Source organism: Branchiostoma floridae, chromosome 7 (assembly GCF_000003815.2).
Source record: "Branchiostoma floridae strain S238N-H82 chromosome 7, Bfl_VNyyK, whole genome shotgun sequence".
NCBI classification, from domain to species: Eukaryota; Metazoa; Chordata; class Leptocardii; order Amphioxiformes; family Branchiostomatidae; genus Branchiostoma; species Branchiostoma floridae.
The window spans coordinates 9,290,247-9,312,132 of NC_049985.1; the positions used below are offsets into that span (position 1 = coordinate 9,290,247).

At 41.1% G+C, this 21,886-nt stretch overlaps 2 protein-coding genes across 8 annotated transcripts; one reads left to right on the plus strand and one right to left on the minus strand.

Annotated features, from left to right (window-relative positions):
- Window positions 1-139: 139 nt before the first annotated feature.
- Window positions 140-11,244, minus strand: LOC118418984 (calpain-15-like; the record flags this gene model as incomplete). Its single annotated transcript, XM_035825159.1, is given in 9 exon segments — window positions 140-259; window positions 610-762; window positions 1,284-1,488; window positions 1,722-1,869; window positions 2,336-2,519; window positions 2,800-3,005; window positions 3,223-3,475; window positions 3,996-5,342; window positions 10,842-11,244. Coding segments are annotated over 9 exon segments (2,858 nt in total), but the record flags the coding sequence as incomplete, so codon positions are not given.
- A 20-nt stretch (window positions 11,245-11,264) lies between these two features.
- On the plus strand, window positions 11,265-21,608 carry LOC118418986 (magnesium transporter NIPA2-like). Of its 7 annotated transcripts, none has more exons than XM_035825167.1 (8): window positions 11,265-11,282; window positions 11,460-11,569; window positions 12,766-13,689; window positions 14,627-14,668; window positions 15,598-15,816; window positions 17,870-18,017; window positions 18,566-18,726; window positions 19,051-21,608. In XM_035825167.1, exons 3-8 carry the CDS (start codon window positions 13,491-13,493, stop codon window positions 19,632-19,634), a joined length of 1,353 nt encoding a protein of 450 aa, XP_035681060.1. In that variant the 5' UTR covers window positions 11,265-11,282; window positions 11,460-11,569; window positions 12,766-13,490; the 3' UTR covers window positions 19,635-21,608. The 7 variants fall into 7 exon arrangements, with proteins under 7 accessions (XP_035681060.1, XP_035681062.1, XP_035681063.1 ...); XM_035825169.1 differs by having other exon boundaries at window positions 12,766-12,840; XM_035825170.1 differs by having other exon boundaries at window positions 12,766-12,840; window positions 14,651-14,668.
- Window positions 21,609-21,886: the final 278 nt, after the last annotated feature.

Here is a 21,886-nt window from a genome sequence, read left to right on the forward strand (position 1 = left end):
ACTACTTTCTTTATTACCCAAACATTCTTTGGTAAACTACTGTAATACAATAACAGGTTAGATGCAGAAATGGAAGGAAATATTGCAGGAAACCCACCTGAGACTCTCCTGGTGCAGACAGATTTCCACCTCAGTCGGCTGGAACACTGTCACCAGAGCAATCTTAATGGGACCCCCAGCAAAGTTAGGGATGACTCCGCTGACCCGAACCTCGCTCCAGTTCGGGCGTACCTTACAGATGTCAATGCAATCAAAATATCTGCAACAAAACAATATTTTTCTTAACATTACACCAAAATGCATATAACTTTTCTAAACAGGTGCAGAATTTATCAAAAACTGAATCCTAGAATGTCACCAAGATCATTTTTGGCAAACATTAAGTCGTATGCTTGAAATGAATATGGACATGAGTACAGACATGATTTTGTGTTTGACGATATGTTGTACTTTGTAAATATTGTCTTGTATGTATGTGTTATTTGTATGTGTACCCAGGGCCTCCCTGAAAAGCAGTGTTAGCCACTGATGGGAGCTTACCCTGGTAAAAGAATACAATAATAAATAAATAAATAAGAAACAAGATGACAAAGCACAAAAGTTACTTACTTCATGACATCAGCCAGGCACATCCAGAACACCCCCTCGCTCGCTCCATGTGCCAACAGTCGGTCCCTCATCTCAGGGGTCCACAGGGGGGAGCTGTCTGACCAGTCTCCCTTCCAGGAGAACCGACCCCACGGGTTCCTCATTCTCAGCAACCTGGGGAACACCAATCAATATAGTTATCATTTTAGAAAGTGTAAAAGTTAGTCTGTGAATGTTCAAAGTCAGAAGCCTCACTCAGCCCTGCCACTATTGCTGCACTGGCTACAGACAGACTTTATGTGGACATGACTTGTGATCGACAGCTCTACAGCCTACAGATGATGATGAGCCTCAATAATTTATAAGAGAAAAGCATGACTCCACTGAAAGTGCTTCATGTGTAAGAAAATTAAAACGTTTTTACCTGAGAAGCTTTTAGTGCTCAGGATAACACAGTAGGTCATATGGCAGAATGAACACACTCTAGTACACATACTGGAAAGACATCTTCATTAGCATAGATGTATAAACCTATAGTGTCAACCCAAATGATAGAGGACGCTGGAGAGCTGCCATCAAGCCCCCTCATCTACGTGTCTAACCCACACAGGATGGGGAACAACAGACGTTAAACCGGAGAGAAAGAGAGAGAGAGAGAGAGAGAGAGAGAGAGAGATTTGTAAGTGTGGTTTTACCTGCTCCCATTAACATCCTGAACGTCCAAGACAGAGTAGGCATGTCTGGGTCGGAGTCCTTTGGATTCGTACTCAGCATCATCGACCTTCATGTTCCCTCCCCCACAGGAAGCCCCCATGAGGAAGCCTGCCTCCTTGGAGCTGAGTAACCGTGCCCAGATCAGGTCTGGCTCCACTGGGTCCTCATCAGGGTTGTTGGTTTGTGCTAGAAGGAGAGCAATGGGGAAAAAATAACAGTCATGCCTTGTAACATTCAGTACTGTATGGATGCAAGAACAACACTTTGCATACAACTCCTCTTTGGCATTTAATTCATTTCCATGTTTAGTCATTGGCAAATAGTAGCGGATGCTATCTGAAACGTGTAACCGTATGCAACATGTATCCAGTTGCATGAGTAACTTCTGTATTGAAAGTACCATGGCTAGTAGTGCTTACCTCTATGGAGCTGAACACTTTCACAGGGAGCTCCTGTCAGTGTAGACAGCCCCTCAATAGACCTTCCTGAGATCAGGGCCTCATAGCAGCCATGCAGTTTGGCAAGAGCTTTCTCTATTAGTGGTACCCACAACTGTCGTCGCTTGGCCTGGGGGGACAAAGGGAAGGTGTTAAAACAGCTTCACTGCTACAGTATCTTCTTCATGACAGTATCTTCTTCATAACTGATGTCATTATAAAATTACCTTAGTCTGCAATGACTTAGTCTACATGTAGGTTCATCCAGACTAGCTAACACTATTATGCAATGAACTGTCCAGAGAAGGAGAAAGACAGGCAGGCAACGGAAAAGATGGTAAGATACCATCAGAGAATGGACAGGCATGAAAGTATGTATAATGTATGTGAAAGATTGAGAAGAACACAAAACTGGGAAGGGGGAGAAAACTTGTCAGATCTTCTGTGATGTGACATAAGTAAATTTTGGACTAGAGATACGTAGTTGAGATTAAATGATAGGAATCTTCAATCTGGATATAGGAGTGGTACCTTACAATTTAAGACATAACATGTTTCTACAAACTATTAAAAACAGTTCTGGGAAGAGGACAAACCTGGGAGTACACCAGGAACCCCCGATGATCACATGGCAACAGATCATCCACCAGTACAGTCATCCACTCTCCGTCCTTGCACAGACGTACTTGGTACGCTCCCTCCGGGCAGATTTCTCTCGTGATCATCACCCGTTCCACCAACTCTGGTCTTTCAGCAAGCACAGCCAGAGCACTCAAAAACCTACAGTAACAGTAATAATAAAAATCTGCATCCAAAATGACAGCATGGATTTTTCACCTTTCTTGGTGTTCTCCACAAATACCCTCAAGGTCTTGCTATAAATTTGTTAAATAGCAAAATCTTCAGTCAGCATATTATCAGAGATCTTAACTGAAACACAGTTCTCCTGGATGTCCTTAATAGACATCAAATATGGTCCTCCTCTTATAAGAACTTAACTAGGCAAGCATCAAATAGAACGTATGAGAACTGAAGTTAGTGTACATGATGCAAAACTTACCAGCAGTTCCCCAGAATGCCCTGTGATATGTCGGACGGTCGAGGAGTCCTGAACACGACCCACTTGGTGCCGCGGTCCTGAGACAGGTCCGTGATCTGGTGTGGGCGTAACCACTGGGACACGGTCATGGTGGGAGGGGCCGAGGGTTTGTAGTACAGGGACTTGGGCGCAGGGGGGAAGGAGTCATCTACAAAATTGAGCTTGTTCTGAAAGATAGACAAATGAGTCAACATAAATGAGAATATTTGAATGAACAGTTTTAAGCTTTGTTCCAACACAGTAAGTGATTTCCTTGTGTTGGAACAAAGTTTAGAACTGTTCAACCATAAATGAGAATAATTTGCTTGCTACAACGTTTTTCTCATAAGACACCTAGTCAAAAGTTCATAAAAACGAACATAACTACGTAAAAACAAAACAAACCTGCTTGCAAAAACACTTGATATTTTTCAAGGTCTCTCCAGCTTCTTTCTCATCCTGTCTGCGCCGCATGTCGATGGTCATGCTCTCCTGGCGCGCCAGCGTGAAGCGGTCGGGCGTGCCACTGGCCACCTTACTGAGGGAGGTTCCACAGGCGCTGCAGCTCTGATTCTCCTTACTGTTGAGGAGGGTACAGGTGGGGCACTTCCAGATCCCCACCCGCTCGGGGCTGGGGGAGTGGGCTGCTCCACTGGCACTGGGGGTAAAGCAAGAGTATGTCAGAAAGGTCAGTGTAAGAAATAGGGTTCTGAACAGTGCAGTTGAACGTATCCATAATTTTGGCCCCTACACTGCATTTTAACCAGCGTAAGGGGAGGGGACTTTTTCGTTGTTTTGTAACAAGGATGAAAAATGTTGGCTTCATGAGAAAATTATCCTCTCAAAATGGAGGAAATAGAATTTTTGAGGGTTGGACCCCGTACAATACTTGCACTTTTGGTGCTTGCTGAGATGCCCTCCTATGCTGTGATAAATTCTGGTGAGAACCTTGTGAAGGGGAAATCTAAAACATTAACTTGATTAAGGACAGAAACATCATAACAAGTTGTCTGACCTCAAGCAAGCAGTGAAAGACAGATGCACCAATACTATAGCAGAAATACAGTTACTAGAGGTCACACCATGTGCATACAGAATTCTACTTAGGTGGTCTAAAAGAAAATGTTACAACATGCTGATGCCTGCTAATATATGAAAATGCAAAGCAGATTTCTAACCTTGGAAGAGACGTTTTCCTTGGCCTTGCCTTATGTGGTGACTCTGGTGTTGTCTCAGTGGGGGTTGATGGCTGACCAGGCTTGGACGTTCCGCACATCTTACACACCCGCACTTTTCTAGAGTTGTCATATGTGCACTTCTTACATCTCCAACGCTCGGAATCAGACTGTCTCTCCTTTACTGCCTGTGCAGCCTTGGATCCCCCACAGGCATCACACACATTATTACTGATGGGGTTTTCCAAGGTGCATTTCGAACATTTCCATACGTCCTTCTGTGTGCTTGTGGAAGGCTGGACTAGAGCAAGTGTGTCTGGCTTTGTTGGCATCTTTGGGGACTTTGGCTCTGCCATCGACGTTGAGGGAAGAGGAGAAGTTGGCGACTCGGGAGTGTAACGGACAGCGTTCTCGGTCAGGTCTATTACAGGGTGGGGGGAGCCACTTTTCGGAGTATCACAGGCTCCACAGTCTGAGGTAGTTATTGGGTTCTTACATGTACATTTCCGACATTCCCATTCTTTTTCACCTGTAGATAAAGCTGCCTTTTCTTCCATATCCTTTTCTGAGTCTGACGCCTCCATAGCAACAGCTTCATCATTAGATGAGTTGTCTGATAGCTCCATTGGGCTTTCTGGAGGTGAAAGCTGTGTGGTAGAGACTTTACCACATTGGTCACTGGGTGCAATGGAATCTTCAACACTACTAGCACCTGCACTAGCACTAGCATCATCGCTAGTGCTAGCACTAACACTAGAACTAGAATCCATCTTTTTTCTAGTGGCATTTCTTCTCTCTAATTTGGTGTCACCGTTGCTTCCATTTTGTTTAAGTCTCTTAGGGGACAAAGCCTCCATGTCGATATTCTTGGGTAGAGTGGTGGGGATGTTTGGCTTGCGTGGTGCCTCACATACTGCACATGACTTGGCCTGGGGGATGTTCTTAAAGGTACATCTCTTACAGGACCACGCGGCATCTTTTTCAGCTGTCTCCTCCTCTTTTTCTTCAAGAGTTAAATCGACAGACTCCTTTGGTGAATCCGGCGGGGTGTGTGTACCATTGGTCATGTTAGTAACAACTACATCATCATCTGTAGTCTTCTTTCTCTCAATTTTCAGCTCATCCGGTAGTGGCAGCTTCACCTCTAAGCTTTTGTCCCGTTTTGGCGCTTCACACATGGAACATTTCTTGGCGGATGCAGGATTGAGCAGGGTACATCGCCTACATGTCCACTGTTTTCTAGCTTTGTGTTTGGGCGTGTCCTTTGTGACCTCGACAGCCTCCATTGGTGTGCTGTTTTCTATGGATGGTATGGAGATGAGTGCTGAAGGTGTACTGTCCTGAGGCAGCCTGTAGAACAAAGAAGGTTCCATTACTACATTAAATAGGGCATAGATAAACACAATTTGTGCAGGCTTCTCAGATGACATTTCCTAAGCCTGTTTGTCTTACCAATATAGGTCAGGGATTGTTTTTATACAGTAGAAGCCATTTAATTGCACACCCAATTTGCCAGCGTATTTGGTACAATTATCCGGTGTGTGCAATAATACAAAGTTACAAAGTTGGACATATGTAGTATACTGTGTACATTACAGCGCATGGTGCACTGTGACACACCAATAATTATAGGTAAGCCCAGAGCTGTGTCATGTCTGATGCTGGGACAGGCTAGACTGCCAACAGTATGGTACACTGTGCTGTACTATATATCCAGAGGGAAGATACAGTTAGATCAGTGACACTGACAGTTGATGATCACCAAAGTCTGTTTGTCTTACCAATGTAGGTCAGGGATTGTTGTTGTACTAGTACCCTATTATCTATGTAGCTTCTAGTTACCACCTCAGAAGCTGGCTCTCATCAACCTTGATTTCTAACAGCTGCTGCAATGACTTTTAAGACTTGGTATAGTTACTGAAATAACATCATATGCATAGTTACAAAATCATATACCATGAGAAATTAAGATGTCCTAGATACATGTAGCCTAACCTGACATGCATTTCAGATTTCAAAAATCTAACAGACCCTTATGTCAGAGATTTTAATTAACAGATACCTGTACATCTATGTAGGTCCCCAAACTTTGTCTAGAGCCACTTGATTTATTGCTGTACATGTAACAAAACATGGATCAGGTCCAACATCCACCTTAAACATACAGGTTGGATTAAGGTTGGGTTAGCCTGGCCAAATGATTCTTTATGTAATAGATAGAAGATGGGCGTGTATTATCAAAAATGTGTTGTACTATCCAAAAAGTGTGGTACTATTTTATGCAAATTTTACATAGTACCACACTTTTTGGATAGTACAACACTTTTTCTGCACTATGTCGACATAATCACAGTAATTGAAGGGCTCCCATTGGCTGAGGGGTAGTGGCAATGTTTTACCATAAAAGCATGTCTCTCAATTAGACTCCATCTATCGTGAACTGACTGATACCAAATGTACCGCTGGCTAGCATAAGCATTACCCAAAACCAGAAACGTTAGAACTAATAGAAGGCACCAGCCATCAGAGCAAACCCAAAACCACCCTATTGGTGCATGGGCAATAGGCCTCGGAATTGTTGTTGTTGTTGTTTTGCAACAAAGAGGAAATACAGTACAGTGGTGCCACAATCAACGAAACTGGCACTTAAGCCAATTCAAAGGCACCGATCCACCAGATAATGGCAACCCGCTGCGCTTATAAAAGGCCCCCGTCAGCCCTTCCGGTCATCCTTAGAGCAGAGCTAACCCTCCTTACTGGAAAAATCACTGGGTAGGAAACGGACGTCCCAGATGTGCGTTACCAGTTGCCATGTTTTCAATCGGACGTATGGTACAGCGGGGCTGTTTCAGCGTATAGTCGGGTATTTTGAAACTATGTGATAACTATGAGAGTTTCTACATGCTAACAAAATCCACGCTGCACTGCAAGTACAGTTTGATCGGGGGGGACAGAACAATTTTCATTGTTTTCGTAGGGGTTTGCAAAGCCGATCCTGAAGTAATTGTATACGGAAAACGGAATTCTTGTGCAACACATCAAGGGAGTTATGCAAGGGAATGGCAAAATACCATGCGTATGTATCGTTCTACGAGAAAAGTGTTTTTATGAATATACAACTGCATTGTGGCTAGTGTATAGCAAACATTTTGGTAAAGAAATCCGCGTTTTGTATGATGCGTTGTTTATTTTTTGGGTGCCGTGTGTGCTGGTAACGCAGAGCCCCGGAAATCGGGCAAATTTCGACAACACAAAATGCCGTATATTTTTCTTTTGAAAGGGTTTTATGCCCGCCATGTACTTTAGATTAAATGTGAATGTTCCACCGATGATAAATCTTTTCAATATAGCCCTCTACATGACGAAAATTCGCAGAAAATGACAATGTTTGAAAGGCCTTTCCTACCTATCGCTCGCTCCGCTCGCTGGTCGCCTTCGGCGACCTTTTAGTGCTGGTCGCCTTTGGCGACCTTTTAGTGCTGGTCGCCTTCGGCGACCTTCGGGTGCCTTCGATCGGAACTCGCCGACGTTCGGCACCCGCTCGGGTGATCCCGAGTACATGTACTTCATTTAGAGCCATACTCGCAACATCATCCAGGCAGTATAAAAGCATGGAGATCCGACAACAATTCCTTGGCCTACCGCCTATGATTGGTGCTTAATACAGATCACGCTTTATCTAAGTGACCACTAATTGACTAAACATGTTTTCATGATTCTTGTGAGCAAAGCTCAAACATTTCCCTCCTTGTATGAATATCACATATATGACAAAATATCACATTTGTACAGATACAATGCAATATTCACCCTCTGTAAACATGTGACAGCTGGGGATGTAATTTGCAGGATGATCTTTCACCATTATGAAGTCCCCAGGAACAGTTTCCATTTCCCAGCTACACACCAGCTTTCTTTGTTACCATTCCTTTCAACGCCAACCCTTAAACTTATCCACCATGTAATTAAGAAAGATGTTTAAGGTTACAAAGTCAGAGGTCAGAGACATTTTGTCTGACCCCTGTTGACCTCTACTGAAGGTCGTGAAGAAGAGGAAAGTGGCTGTTTTTCATTTCCATAGGTCCATTATGGAAATCTATTATCTGCTACATTTGCTCTGTTGGCAAGTACCTGAATTACTCTCCCATGGCTAAGTAGGTGGTTTGGCAGCCTGATAATTTGCTTTAACATCCTGAAGTAAATTAGATTTTTACCTTAAGGCGTGAATTAGTTGTGATTGTTGAGCAGTTGAAAATTGAGAGATACTTGACATCACAACACACTAGATGCAAACCTAAAAAAGGTCCTTTTCAAAGCATACAAAAAATACACTATAGTATGATTCAAATGGATATATGGCATTACCATTATGAAATTTTAAAATCTTAAACAAACAATCATACTAATAGTTACAACTATAATATACTGCACAAAATTAGCAAATTGTTAAGTCATATAACAGTGGGTTTTGAGTTTTTATGGCCGAATACAATACTCTCATCAGAAACTAGAAACCCTAAAATACCATGTGAGTGGAACCCTGTACTGCCTGGTAGGAGTCTATCCAGATTATCTCCAGGGAGATGATGTAATTATGTCAGGAACAGGAGGTAATGAAATACTTTGGCCCCCCACAGGGAATATGTTAACAGTAAACCACACAGGAAAAAGGAAACTCCTGAGAAAATAGATATATTTCTGATATGTCAGAACTTTTGCTGCTGGTACTGACAGATAATGACACAGAAATGGACACATTTGCATGTTAGTCATCTGCTTGGGTATCCTCTGATGGGACATTTTAGTACTAGTATTTCATTACATCATGTTCATAGCGTCTCTGGCCCACAGATCAACCAAGTGTAGCCCTTCAGAGCAACAGACATTGTTTCCCGGTTACTTTTTCTTTGGGACATGCGGCTAACATAAAACGGTGACTGTGAGTGTCAGAAATCAACAAATAAACAACAATATTCAGATACCGACCAATATGCAATTGGAGTGAAAGGCTACTACAAATAAATGTTATGCTTATATATTATGGTACAAAATATTAGGATTATACATGTAACCAAAGAATATGTTTTTACCACTCTGGCCATCTGGCCAGTAACACTGGATGATAGTCCCTAGGGTTGCAAAGGGGGATATCCTGTTGTTACAGAATACAGTATACCTCCCCAGGCTAATCCTGAACCTTTGGGAAGTCCCCATCTTAAGTTCCTATGCTGTTGACCTCACCATTAAATACAACATCTCAGTTGGCAGCTGCCATAGTGAAACCTTACCTCAGCTGTTACCACTTTAGTGGGAAAAGTTCACCAGGGCACCATATGGGGTGGGGATGTAGTATTGTTGTTGTTGTTAGAATGATTTTCTAGAGCATGCTGCCATATAAGGCTATCTGATGGAAGGGAGGATGTCTTTGCTGCCTCCTGGGCTCACCAGGTATAATCTCACTCCAAAGTTTGTTTTCCTTAGGATTTAAGTGAGGTCCAAACAACACTGCTGTCAGAAATGTTCAGGTTACAAGCCATCCTGTCTGGCAACATGGCAGGATTCTTGTTGCCATCAAATATAATACAATGTGCAACAACGAGATCCTGATTTCAATGCATTTTATCTATCCCTACAACGCGGACCCTACAATGCATCAAGACTGATCGACATGTGATATTCACCTTCCCATTGTTAACCCATTGTGATTGTCAACACAAATTTGGTGGAAAACACTACCTCCACTGACTCATCACATCTGGTAAGATTGGAAATTGGAGTAATATTTATTGGTTCCTGTATTTGACTCAGTACTTTTCCTGTCTGTATCCTAGTATGATATACATGTACTGGCAGCATCTAATATACTGTAACACATGTTTCCATTAAGCCCGAGCCCAAGGGCAATGCCCTCACAGCCGGGAGTGGCTGAGTCAAGTTCACATCAAACATCCTGATTCCTGTGTCTCATCAGATACTACATCCTTGTTCGACCACACAGACATTGGGTACTGTGCCAGTGGATATTCTGTTACTACTAGTACTAGTGCGCTATCAGAACTGTCAAGGACGTTCTTTTTTAACCTCCTTGGAACTGTTCAGTTTCTACTTTTCACTTGTGCTATCATATCATGATCATAAAATGGGTGCCAAAACGTAACGTTACAGGGGACAACACACAAAATGTCACCAGGTTGCAGGGTCAAGATCTATTTTTGTCCTGCAATAGAAAATTGATTCTCTAGCTATAGGGCTTCAGCCCAGTCTTGTTGTTAGGGACTGGTGCTGGAAAGAAAAAGGTACCGGGCCAAAAGCAACAGGAGGCCAAAGTAATGCAAATGCGGATTATTTCGAGCGCAGTGATCTATGACCAATTATAATTTCAAACACACGGGTGCACAGTACACATCTGTTCCGTGATAATGAAACAGACTTTTCAAAGGAGTTCCTCTTAAAAACGTCCTGAGTTGTTAATAGTTTCGATGTGGTCCGATCCTGGGCTGTGAACAGGTTGGTGTGTCCGGACGCCCTGCCCGGACATGTTTGACCACTGGTAACCTGACCCTGGATTCTAGCTTGGGTGTGAAATGATTGTATTTCAATATTGGGCGAACTTTTGATCCCTGGACAAACAGCACTGGTTGTCGCTGGAGTGCTACAATGGCAAATATGGGACGAAGTTTCGTTAGGAGATTTATAAGGTTCAACTGACATCAGCATTATCAACAGTCATAACCACACTTGGCACAGCATGGTTGATGAAACATCGATTCTAGTGCTGACGCATCTGGATATCGTTCCGTCCATTTACAATCAATACAATGACACGGACATGCTTTCACTGCTGATTACCTGTCTTTCTGTGTCTCCCTGGGCGGCCAGGTAAACCCACAGCGACCACACTTCTCGACTTCGGCGGCGTTCGTCAGATCACAGCCCGGACAGACCTTGGTGCCACCGCCGAACAACGCAGCCAGCAGCCCGGCTGTGTCCGCGCGCGCCTCCCCGCAAGATCGGCAGTTCTGCGTCGTACCGTCGTTCTGTAACGTGCACTGGGGACACTGCCACGTGGAAGAGGACACCACCGTCCCCATCAGAACATTTTATCGCTTTTTTCGTCAAGAATCGCTGCTCTAACCTTCTCCCAAACTTGCTGTCTTTCAGCGCTCCAACAGTCCCTAAGCAATCAGCAACTTTCGTTCTGTTGTACTTGGCTGGTCACTTCCGCTTTCTGTTCTGCTTCTGCGCATGACGGAAGTACTTCTGGAATAGTTCATTTAAGGATTCTTGAAGGTAAAGTAAGAGTTTTCAACTGAGACTGTTGTATTTATTTTCAGCGAAATATTCTATATATTTTTGTTTACCATATGAACACTATTAATTCTTAGTTTTTATGATAGAATTTTGTCATTGTGGCATTTTACTTACCTTTTATATGAGGTAAACAATGACTCACCCTCCTGGTTAAAGTTTCCCCATCCCATGACGGTGACGTCATCAAGCTCCACACCTATAGCATTCCGACTGGCTGTGGCACAGGTGAGAAACCAGGCGTCACGTCGTCTTAACCGGAACCACAGGTACGTCACGACAACTTTGAGACTTTTCCTCTAACCATGAGTATTCTCAGAAAACAGGGGACCCGGAAATTTGTGCATTACCACCCAAAACAAAACGTCGTCACTGTTTTTACGGTTTCAAAGTAACGGTTGGGAGGGGGGTCGACTGATTGTCAGCCTTGGGCAAATAGTCTACGCAGTATCCCGTGACAGGTACTGAATAGACTGTCCCAATTTTGTTTAGCATAACAGACTGCTGGTTTTGTTATCAATACAAAACAGGTCGGTCACCTGAAAAGCGTCGTGTCATTGCATAAAGATTGATAGATCTGAATCCTTTTGTTTACATTAAAACCTTTAAATCAATGTTTCATAATACTACTGCTGTCTTCACCATAGTTGGGTACACAACACTCCACAGTGTTTGAAAAGTAATCAAAGCATTTTACCGTACGGTCATCAAGATATACTCATGTGAAACCCCAGGAGAATGTTTCTCCCCCATCTCTAGTGAAAGTACATCATTTAAATTACCTTTTCTGTAAACTCACATGCATTTTATGGCCATAGATAACCACAAACTGAAGATGAAGCATAACACATTTCATTAGCTAGTCGTGCGATGTGGCTTCTCTTCAGCTGCTTGCATGTTTACCCCAACACGCTGAGTCACTCCTATTCCAAGTCTTCTCGATAAATGTGTTGGGTTATTATGATCTCATAAATGATGTTATTACCACATACCAATGTCAGTCATTGTGAGTAGAAAGAAAGGTGGTGACAGAGACATCTGTTACAAAGTCTTAACTTTCAGCACATGTTAAACAATCAACCAATCATGAGTCTTTGTTTTGAATCTACCAGCATACTGAATGACTTCAGACATTGCTTTTGAAGTTAGATATCATTTGGTCACAACATTAAAGTAGATAAATTCAGAAAAGAAAACTTAAGTATTTCAAGTAAGAAACTTACAGTACTTATTTACTTGAATATTCTTATGACATCATTTATTATTGGTCAGTTTTGGATTGCAGTAAGTACAATCAGTTTATAGTTAACATCTATAGCAGAAAGGGTAGTATTTAATCTATTACAATATGACTACTGGGCATACTGCCCCAGGGTTGAGATGAGAATGTAAATCTTGACTGTTTCTGTCGTTGCTTATACTGTACAGTTTGACTGACAAGTTTTCTTGTCATTTTTCTTTCCAGATTTGCAGCATCAGCCACCACAAGAGAAATTGCAACTTTGTAACCATCTTGTCTCTCTTGGAGAGTGCATGCTAGGTATGAACTTACTGTTGTCATATGTGGACCTTATACATAATCAACTACCTGTACTGTGTTGTTTTGTTAGGAAACACCATAGAAACAAGCACATCTGTAAACAAAAGATTAGCCATTAGGGCAAGGACATATTTGTTCTGTGATGAGAGTCATTTGTCACTAAGTGCTTGCCCCCGGGATAGAGGCCTTCAACAATAAAAAAGTAGATTATCCTGTCTTCTTTATTCAGTTGACAGTCACCTGTATCTTTAATCATTTAATGTTTCATGATGAAGGTACTTAAAGACAATATCTATTGCAATTGACATGCTAAAGGTCAAATTTTAACACCTGCACAACTTCTCACAATGTTGAATAGTTTCCTTATACTACTGATGTATGCCATTAGGACATATTGTGGTTATACCAGATAGGATGTGTGTTTGTCAATATCACATGAAACTTACTTCTTACCTGTGTGTGTGTGTGTATTGGTTCCCTATATCATCTTTCTCTTCCATGACTTGACTTACAAAAATATGACCAGAAAACTTAAGGGAAATTTTCCTATTTGGTTGTCAAAGCAAGCCTGTATTGCCCTAAGCAATAACTGTTGACATGCCACAAAGATTAGTACAAAGGGACACTATAACTCTGTAAGTATTGACGTTATGTATATCCTTAAACAGAAGATGGGATTTTATTGTGGCATTTTGGATGCACTAGTTTTCATGCTAACTACATTGTTTTTTGACCAGGCATCACAACATGATAATAACAATGGCTGTATTTTATTCTGTCCTCTACCTATGCTTCCTCTCTGCATCTCACGGTATTACACACAATGGCTGACCTGCTTCTCTCACAATGGTAAGTTATTTTGAAGCATCTATCTTACTACATGTACTGTGTTATTAACTATGCCCAGAGCTGGTCATGAACAATAACCTTGTGGAAGAGGTAGGTATAGGTTGAACTTGACATTGACTCAAATGGCAGTTAGGAAAGTAATCAAACTCCTATTATAGACATAGAAGAGAAAACACAATATCTATACAGGGCTAACTAGTTTGACTATGAGGAAAGTCCCTAATATATCATACTATATGGGAAGTTGGGGAAAACAACATAATTTGTATCTTGGATTTCCCATCACATTTACCAACTTGTGGAGAAAGAGATGCGTTGACTCATCTGCTAAAGTTGATCTGCCATTTGAGAGGTAGTCAAGTTTGCCATAACTCTTGCAACTGTCCCTTCCTTTTCTTTACTACAAGGGAATGGGTGCTGCTACATTTGTTAGAAGTACATGTATGACCACACGGGGTGAAAGCTTGCTTTATGATCATGTATTTTGTCTTCCTTTTTTGCAGGGTTGCACGTAGTTTGTTTTTATTTGTCACCATTTCATTTGCTATTTTGCATGTTGAATCTGGTTTGCTGCACAATTCAGAGACACCCATATGTTCGATAAACAGATTAGTCTACAAATATTTTGGCCAATGTAGAAGTAAATTTTTTTTCAAAGCATCTCGGAAACATTTTCTTCTACAAAAGATTCTTTTACTACCTTTAGAAACGTAGAAAAAGAACACATTGTCTTGTAAAAGAACAAACCCATTATATTGAAGAGCAGACACTGTAATCACTCTGCATGAAGTAAGCCAGATTCTGCCTGCTGCTTGGGTGAGCCTTTTCAGCTTGGTGTAAGGTCTGTAGGCTGCAAGTTTCTGGTGACGCATGCAGTCCCTCCATGCACCAGTTGGGGGCGTTGCTATGTGGTTCACTTTTGTGCCTTTCACCCCAGAAATGTCCGCCACACCCACTTCAGTCTCACTGAACACCATGGGTATGACAGTTGTTTTTTTGTGTGATCAAATCAATACTGTCAATGATCCTCTCCTAAACACAATTGTAGAATAATCACCCCAAAAATCAATACAAATTTCAGTGATTTTGTGATTTCACAATACATAGGCTCATAGCAGCATTATATACACACACAAAAAACCTTCATCTAACAAAAAATTTGTTCATTGCAATGTAACTCATGTTCCTCACACAAGATTAGACTCAAATACTCGGTTTTTCCTTATCAGAGAATGAAAATAATCAATTTGCAACAGAAATTTTTTTATGATTCATCAAGTAAACAAAAGATGATCACATATGTACATACTATGATGTCAGTTTGCAGTGAATGATGTCATAGCTGTTATAGTTCCTGATCCACTAACATGTGAACAGAGGTATTCATACAGCCATTTTCATGTAACGTTATATATATCGTTTGTTCTAATGTGCGTCATGTCATGGTCTGTGCCTGGTACTCCGTTCACGTGGAAACAGCATGAATTATTAATGAGCATATCAGTCAAACTGTCCTTGTAAAGCCCAGACATACGTCTGCTATTCAGGTGTACTAGCAGCCATGCAAGGTTGGTACAGACGAATGTCCGAAAACAAGATCTGTTAAATCGTGGTCAAAAGCCTCCATTAGACCCTTATTAGTGCCCACCAGAATGGAAGGGATGACATGTTGTATTGATGTTGGCACTTTCCAGACAATCTGTTGAAAATTGAAAAGTGAAAATTGTTGAATGTTGAAATTGTAAAGATGTCCTGTTTTCTGGGTTTTGAGTATCTAAAAATAATGAAAACTTTCAAGACTTTGCCATTCAAAAATTTACATTAGATATTGACAAGTTGACATACTGTTGTTTGTTTTGTACATGTATTTGTGATGTTAACATCTTATTCTCCTATCTGTGCCCATAGCTAACATAACCCCCACCATTGCCGCCGTGACGGGGAACACCACTATGAACGGGACGGACATCATCGTGCCTTCCAGGATGCCGCGGGAGGCGGACAGCAACTCCGTAAACTTCTACATCGGGCTGACTCTGGCCATCCTGTCCACCATCTTCATTGGTGCAAGTTTCGTCATCAAGAAGAAAGCGTTGATCAAGTTGTCGCAGTATGGCACCAGAGCAGGTTGGTGGAATGTGACGTTTCTGGTGTTGTTGTTGTGATACAGAAGTACAGGACTATCATATTCATAAGGCATTAAAGATCTATTGTGCACACTGAGTCTTCAAGCAGCAAACTGGCAAATAATCCTTGTAATCCCTTTTCTTTGTAGTTGGTATTGTACACAGGTACTGAAGTAGTGTGTGAAAATGTATACATGTATAGTCAATACTCTGCAGTGGTGTTAGTAGCCAATATGCTGAAAAAACTAAAGGTGCCTTATTGTAGTAATGTGCTGTTTGAAAGAGTAAAAGCCTCATTAGGTTTTTGAATGTGAAAATGCGGCACAGGGAATAGTATGGATGCTGCAGCAACTGCAAACGAGGTTTGGGACAGAAAAAGCCTTTGTCCCAGAACTAGTTATCCGCAATTACCATCAGTTCTACATAATAGTGCATGCACACTTCATATATTGACACCATATGCAGGTTGAAAAGGTTGGGTGTGACGTCAATGAAATGGACACTACAAATGACATCAATATAGGGGGCAGTGACAACTGACAAGTCTTTTCTTTTTAGGCAAACAAATTGCATGAAGAGAAAAGGCTTCACTGCCTATATTATTTATGAAGAACATACTGTAAATATTGAATTGTTCGTGGTATTTTTATTCCATGTGTTTTGTCTTCCTGCTGGTCCATTCTCAAACCCTAAGTACTGACTCAGTAGTACAGTATTTAAACGAGTGACTTTTCACAGTGGCACCGACAACAGTCCCAGGCTTTCCTTCTGTCGTTTGAATACATATTAGAAGATTGAGAGTCCTGATAGGCAAGATGTTCTACCCTTTAGTTTTCTACTGTCACCTCAGGAAGCTCCGTATCTTGATTATGCATCAAGACGAAAGGGATGACTGAGTGGAAGAAATGCAAATGTTTACTGTTTTGACTGTGTCCTTGAAATGCCTGCCAGAGGCACATGACTGTAGAGTACCAGTGTCTGGGGAGATGAAGATCTTTGACAACTGTTTCCTTGTGTTGAAAAGGGCCATTTAATTCTTCTAACTTCTTTATACATGAACAGTAGTGATGTGCTTTCTTGTTTTCTGAATTATTATCCGTAAAGGTATTTCCATTGTATTACTTAGGTGCGACAATGTTGTTTCAACCTCGAACTCAAAATACTGCAAAAACCTCCATTCTACTCCCTAGTTTTGTCCCTGCATCCATAAATGAATTTACAATACATTTTTTAACACCACTGTCTTGCTGGGAAAAGTACATGCTGTTTCTAATACCGGTTATATTTTTTTTTAAGACAAAACATCTGACAATGACTCATGTATCAAAAAAACATGTCAAATTTTGAAAGGAAGGAGAGTCATGTGTTCTTCACATGGGTAAGCATTGATCAATAATTGATAGCATAGATTCAAGTTAAAGCAGGAAGTATATCTCAAGATACCATAGCGATATGAATAGTTTATGAATGTAAAGGGACACTATACAATCCAGTCATTCCTTTTCCCATTTCTTGATTATATGTCATCACTTGAACAACAATTCTATTGTGAAAAGATATCCTATGTCTGAGATGATCCCTAACATCCAGGGAGGCTTTGGTTACCTGAAGGCTGTTTTTTTTCCAGAAGATAACTTACAGTTAAATGCAATCGTAATGTCATGCATTGGATGTAACAAAACAGTATGCACCGAATGCCGGATGCACATAATTTTTACACATTTCACTGATCTGACTATGAGGTCGACCTAGATGTCTGTATTTTAACTACTTCATCTTGTATGTTGAATCTAATTGTCTCTTGATGTGACATGTACTTTTGCAATAAAGATATGTCAAGCACACAATGTAGGATATGTTACTGTTTATCTAACGCCTTGGTTATTTTTCCAGAAGAGAGAAGACATACCAGGTAGTTACCTAAATGATACATGTAGATGTGGGAAATGTTGTTACATCTAGCACCTTGGTTGTTTTACCAGGAGAGGAATCTATGGTTACCTGAAGAATAGATGTATGAAATGCTATTGCTAACACCCAGGTTGTTTTTCCAGGAGAGGGAGGCTACGGTTATCTGAAGGAGTGGCTGTGGTGGGCGGGGTTCTTCTCCCTGGGGTTTGGAGAGACGTTCAACTTTGCTGCTTACGCCTTCGCTCCTGCCACCCTGGTCACGCCATTGGGAGCACTAAGTGTCCTTGTCAGGTAGGGCTACTATAAAACTTCTCCCTGTTATCATTACATGGCTGAGCGCATTAAGGGCTGTCCTTGGCTTTTAACTTCATCTATAATGTATGGTAAAATGTTTACAAGAAAAGGGAAAAGTTACAAAAGGGAAAATTGTGACTAGCGACTACTGTTGAAAAGGGCAACAATATTTTTTATACGCTAAAAGTCCTTGGTTTTTCTCTTACTAAGTCTTAGTGGTCATAGTAAATTATTTAGTCACCAAAGATATCTTTTAAATTGATATGCCTATTATAGTTCAGATGCAATCAATTTTAGTTGAAAGGAGAACAATAGCAAAGTTGTAACATAAATCCTGGGTGCCATCCTCTATAGTAAATGCTTGCGCTATCTTTTCACACTTACCTGGAAAAGACTGAGTCAGAATTTACTTCTGAGGATGGTACCCAGGCTACCTCAGACAGGCATGAGGCAATGTTTCCAGTCAACTTTTGTTGTATATTTCCAAGGACTAAATCTGCTCAAGTCTTCCTTCTTTTCTGACTGTTCTTCTTGCCCCACTCCAGCGCTGTGATGTCCTCGTACTTCCTGAGGGAGCGGCTGAACCTTCACGGGAAGATTGGGTGCATGCTGAGCATCCTTGGGTCCACTGTCATGGTCATCCACGCACCTGCAGAGGCCGAGGTCACCAACCTGAACACACTGTCACAAATGCTGATAGAACCTGGTAAGGACAGGATCATCCATGAAAACAACATGAATGTGTAATGAGATAAAGTAGAAATACAGGTATGGGCCTCTGACCATTTTGAACTACTGAGCTTTGTACTTGTTAAGGTAGGCCATGTGTGGCCAGTTAGCCCATGATAGTATTGTAACATCTGCTGTGGTTCAGAGTCTTTAGACCCAATAAAGGGAGAGGGACTCGAGACACGAGTAAGAGTGAAGGTCCCTCCTATAACCAACATACTAATGAAAACAAAGATTCTTCCTGGTCAGTCCTTCCTCTTAAGGATGTTCTCACAATGGAAATATCTTATGTCTCCCGCAGCTTTCATCACGTATGGTGTCATCGTGGTCATTATCTCCCTCGTCCTCATCTTCTACTACGGGCCAAAGTACGGCAAGACCAACATCCTCATCTACATCGCCATCTGCTCCATGATTGGTTCGCTGTCCGTCATGGCGTGTAAGGGTCTCGGCCTCTCCCTGAAGCAGACGTTCGGCGGAGACAACCAGCTGACCAACCTGCTGACATGGTTCTTGCTGGCGTCGCTGGTCGCCTGTGTGACGGTCCAGATGAACTACCTGAACCGCGCGCTGGACATCTTCAACACCTCCATCGTCACCCCCATCTACTATGTCTTCTTCACCACCTTCGTCATCAGCGCATCCGCCATCTTGTACAAGGAGTGGGAGCTCATGACACCCAAAGACATTATCGGAACCCTGAGCGGTTTCCTCACTATTGTCTTCGGCATCTTCCTGCTGCACGCGTTCAAGGACGTGAACTTTTCCCTGTCCAACCTCCCCACCTTCATGAGGAGAGACGAGCCAAAGGAAATACACTTGTCGAACGGGAGCACCACATCATTATTACAGGACCCTCCTTCAGAAGAGGAGGTGGTTAGATGATCACAGAAAGTTGGGAGTTAAGGTCAGTTAAGGTACTTAGGGTCAGTCCAGTTTTATTCCAGGGTTTCTGAACTGAAGGAGTACAGAAGCAGATTGAATTGTTTTGTCACCTGTAGCTGTAGTTAATAGCAGCACATTTATCTCAGGGCTTTGTAGAGTCTCACTGCAGTTTTATATAGAAAAAAAAGAACTCTGATGGGAATAATAAGAGTGGCCTAACCCATGAAAATATAGAAAGGGGAATGAAGCACTGCTAGTAACTTAACATATCATGTTCTACACATCTTTATAATACATGGTGACTTTACATGGGATAGTCAGCTAGGTTTGTCAACATCATGGAACATAAGCCACCATTTGCGAGAATTATTGCCAAAGCTGGAATAATAGTTTTGTTATTGCTATGTACCCCCCTCCCCAGTGTCTACCCATTGTTGATCCTGCTTTTATTCATTCCACCTGAAACAAAAGAAATGGTTCAGAGCCTTGTAGTAATAAACATTGAAACAATGTAAAACATTGATTATACAGAATGGAATATGAACATATCCAATGTAATATTTCAATTTCGTATTGAAGAAAGATGTCACTTAATCTTTATCCACTCAAACTAACCAGTGTGCCATGGTCGATTTGGTACCTGGAGGTATTGTAGGAGTGCTAGAGGTTCAGTGCAATACATGTACTTTTAGTTCTGCCACAGATTGATGTTAAGAGTTCTATGTTATATGAACTTGTAAAGTTTGTCAATCAATCATTTTTGTAATATATATTTGAAAATCTTGACTATATAGAGTATTTTACTCTGAGATGAAAGCTGCTGTAAAATTTTGTATGCTCAGAGCTGATTGATTTGTTTTACTTATATTTTGTCTTAACATATCTCATTAATTTGCTGATATGTACGTTGTTATGTTTAGTTTCTAACATTTTTTGTTTATAAACAAATGGGTTGTATCAGGTTCAGTGAGATATATTTTGTTGTAAATGTCAATTGTCAATCAATAAAATTTTATAGCTGGTTTGTAAAAGAAATTCTTGTTACTTAGTACTATATGACTGAGAACCTGTGGAGGTGTCAGTCGGAAACTGTCTAGAGTGTACTTAACCCCCTGTACTTGTGTGTGTGTTTTATTTGTCATACATGTAGTTACCTCTTTTATTAACAATTCGAATGAACCTTCAGACAATTCTATTATGATGAATATCAATAACCTAATTTACTGTTGTGGCTGCTTCTCAAACTGGTTGGCAGTCATGGTGTTGTGATAAGGTAGACTCCATGTTAGTATTGTAAATACTGGTGTTGTCATGGTTGTGGGGTACAGCAATTTCTAATGGTAGGACAGCATTTAATCCAGGCTAACCTAGAACATGTCTTTTGCACCCTTTGTGACACAGTCATGGTTTTCTTCATCCACATATGTTGTAAAGACACAATTTATTGGGTTTATCTCAAATATTAGTAAACAGCCTAGAGAGCTGTAAGATACAAGGGACCTGGAACAATATGCCTTTGAGATATGCAACCCATGAATATTTGGTGTTGGTGAATCGTGTCATTTTTATGCGTTCAACAAAATGTACAGTACCAGTATGTATGCTATTCCACTACCAGACACTGGCTAGCAATACCTTGTACCCGTAGTGCCTTAGACTGAAGTTTGTCTTAGGTCCAACACTGTTTAATCATACACTGTGACACTCTTCAGAACTCTGCAGTATCCCTCATACAAGATAGATTGCCCAGTGTGTATTTTGATATAAGGATAAAAATTGTCCTATATTGCTATTTAGATTCTTTCACATTTCTGCAAAATGATTATGTACATTTTTCAATTATAATTGCAGTACATTGTGTTTTCTATGTATATTCAGGGTGAAGTTGAGTTTTGTAGAGACCATCACAATGATGTGCAAGATCTATTTATGTTTTTGTTTGTGTGAAAATAAATAGAATTCATGGATAAAGCATCAGATGTATTTTCTTTAAATTCCTTCAAGTGTATTTGAGCGTGCAAAGTGTAGTTAATGAAATGTAATTAAAATTAAGCCTACATTTTTTTGAGTGAAATTGGCCCTAAATGCTCCTTTGTCAGACCATTAATCACTACCATGACCACATAGAAGACTGTCACAACCAGAAGAGGTCAAATATTGCCACCCAGCAGGGTAAACCTGCAGTGCAACTGAGTAAAGGGTCCCACTGAATTTTATGCTGGTGTGTAAAAAGCGCCCCTTGACTGTTATAC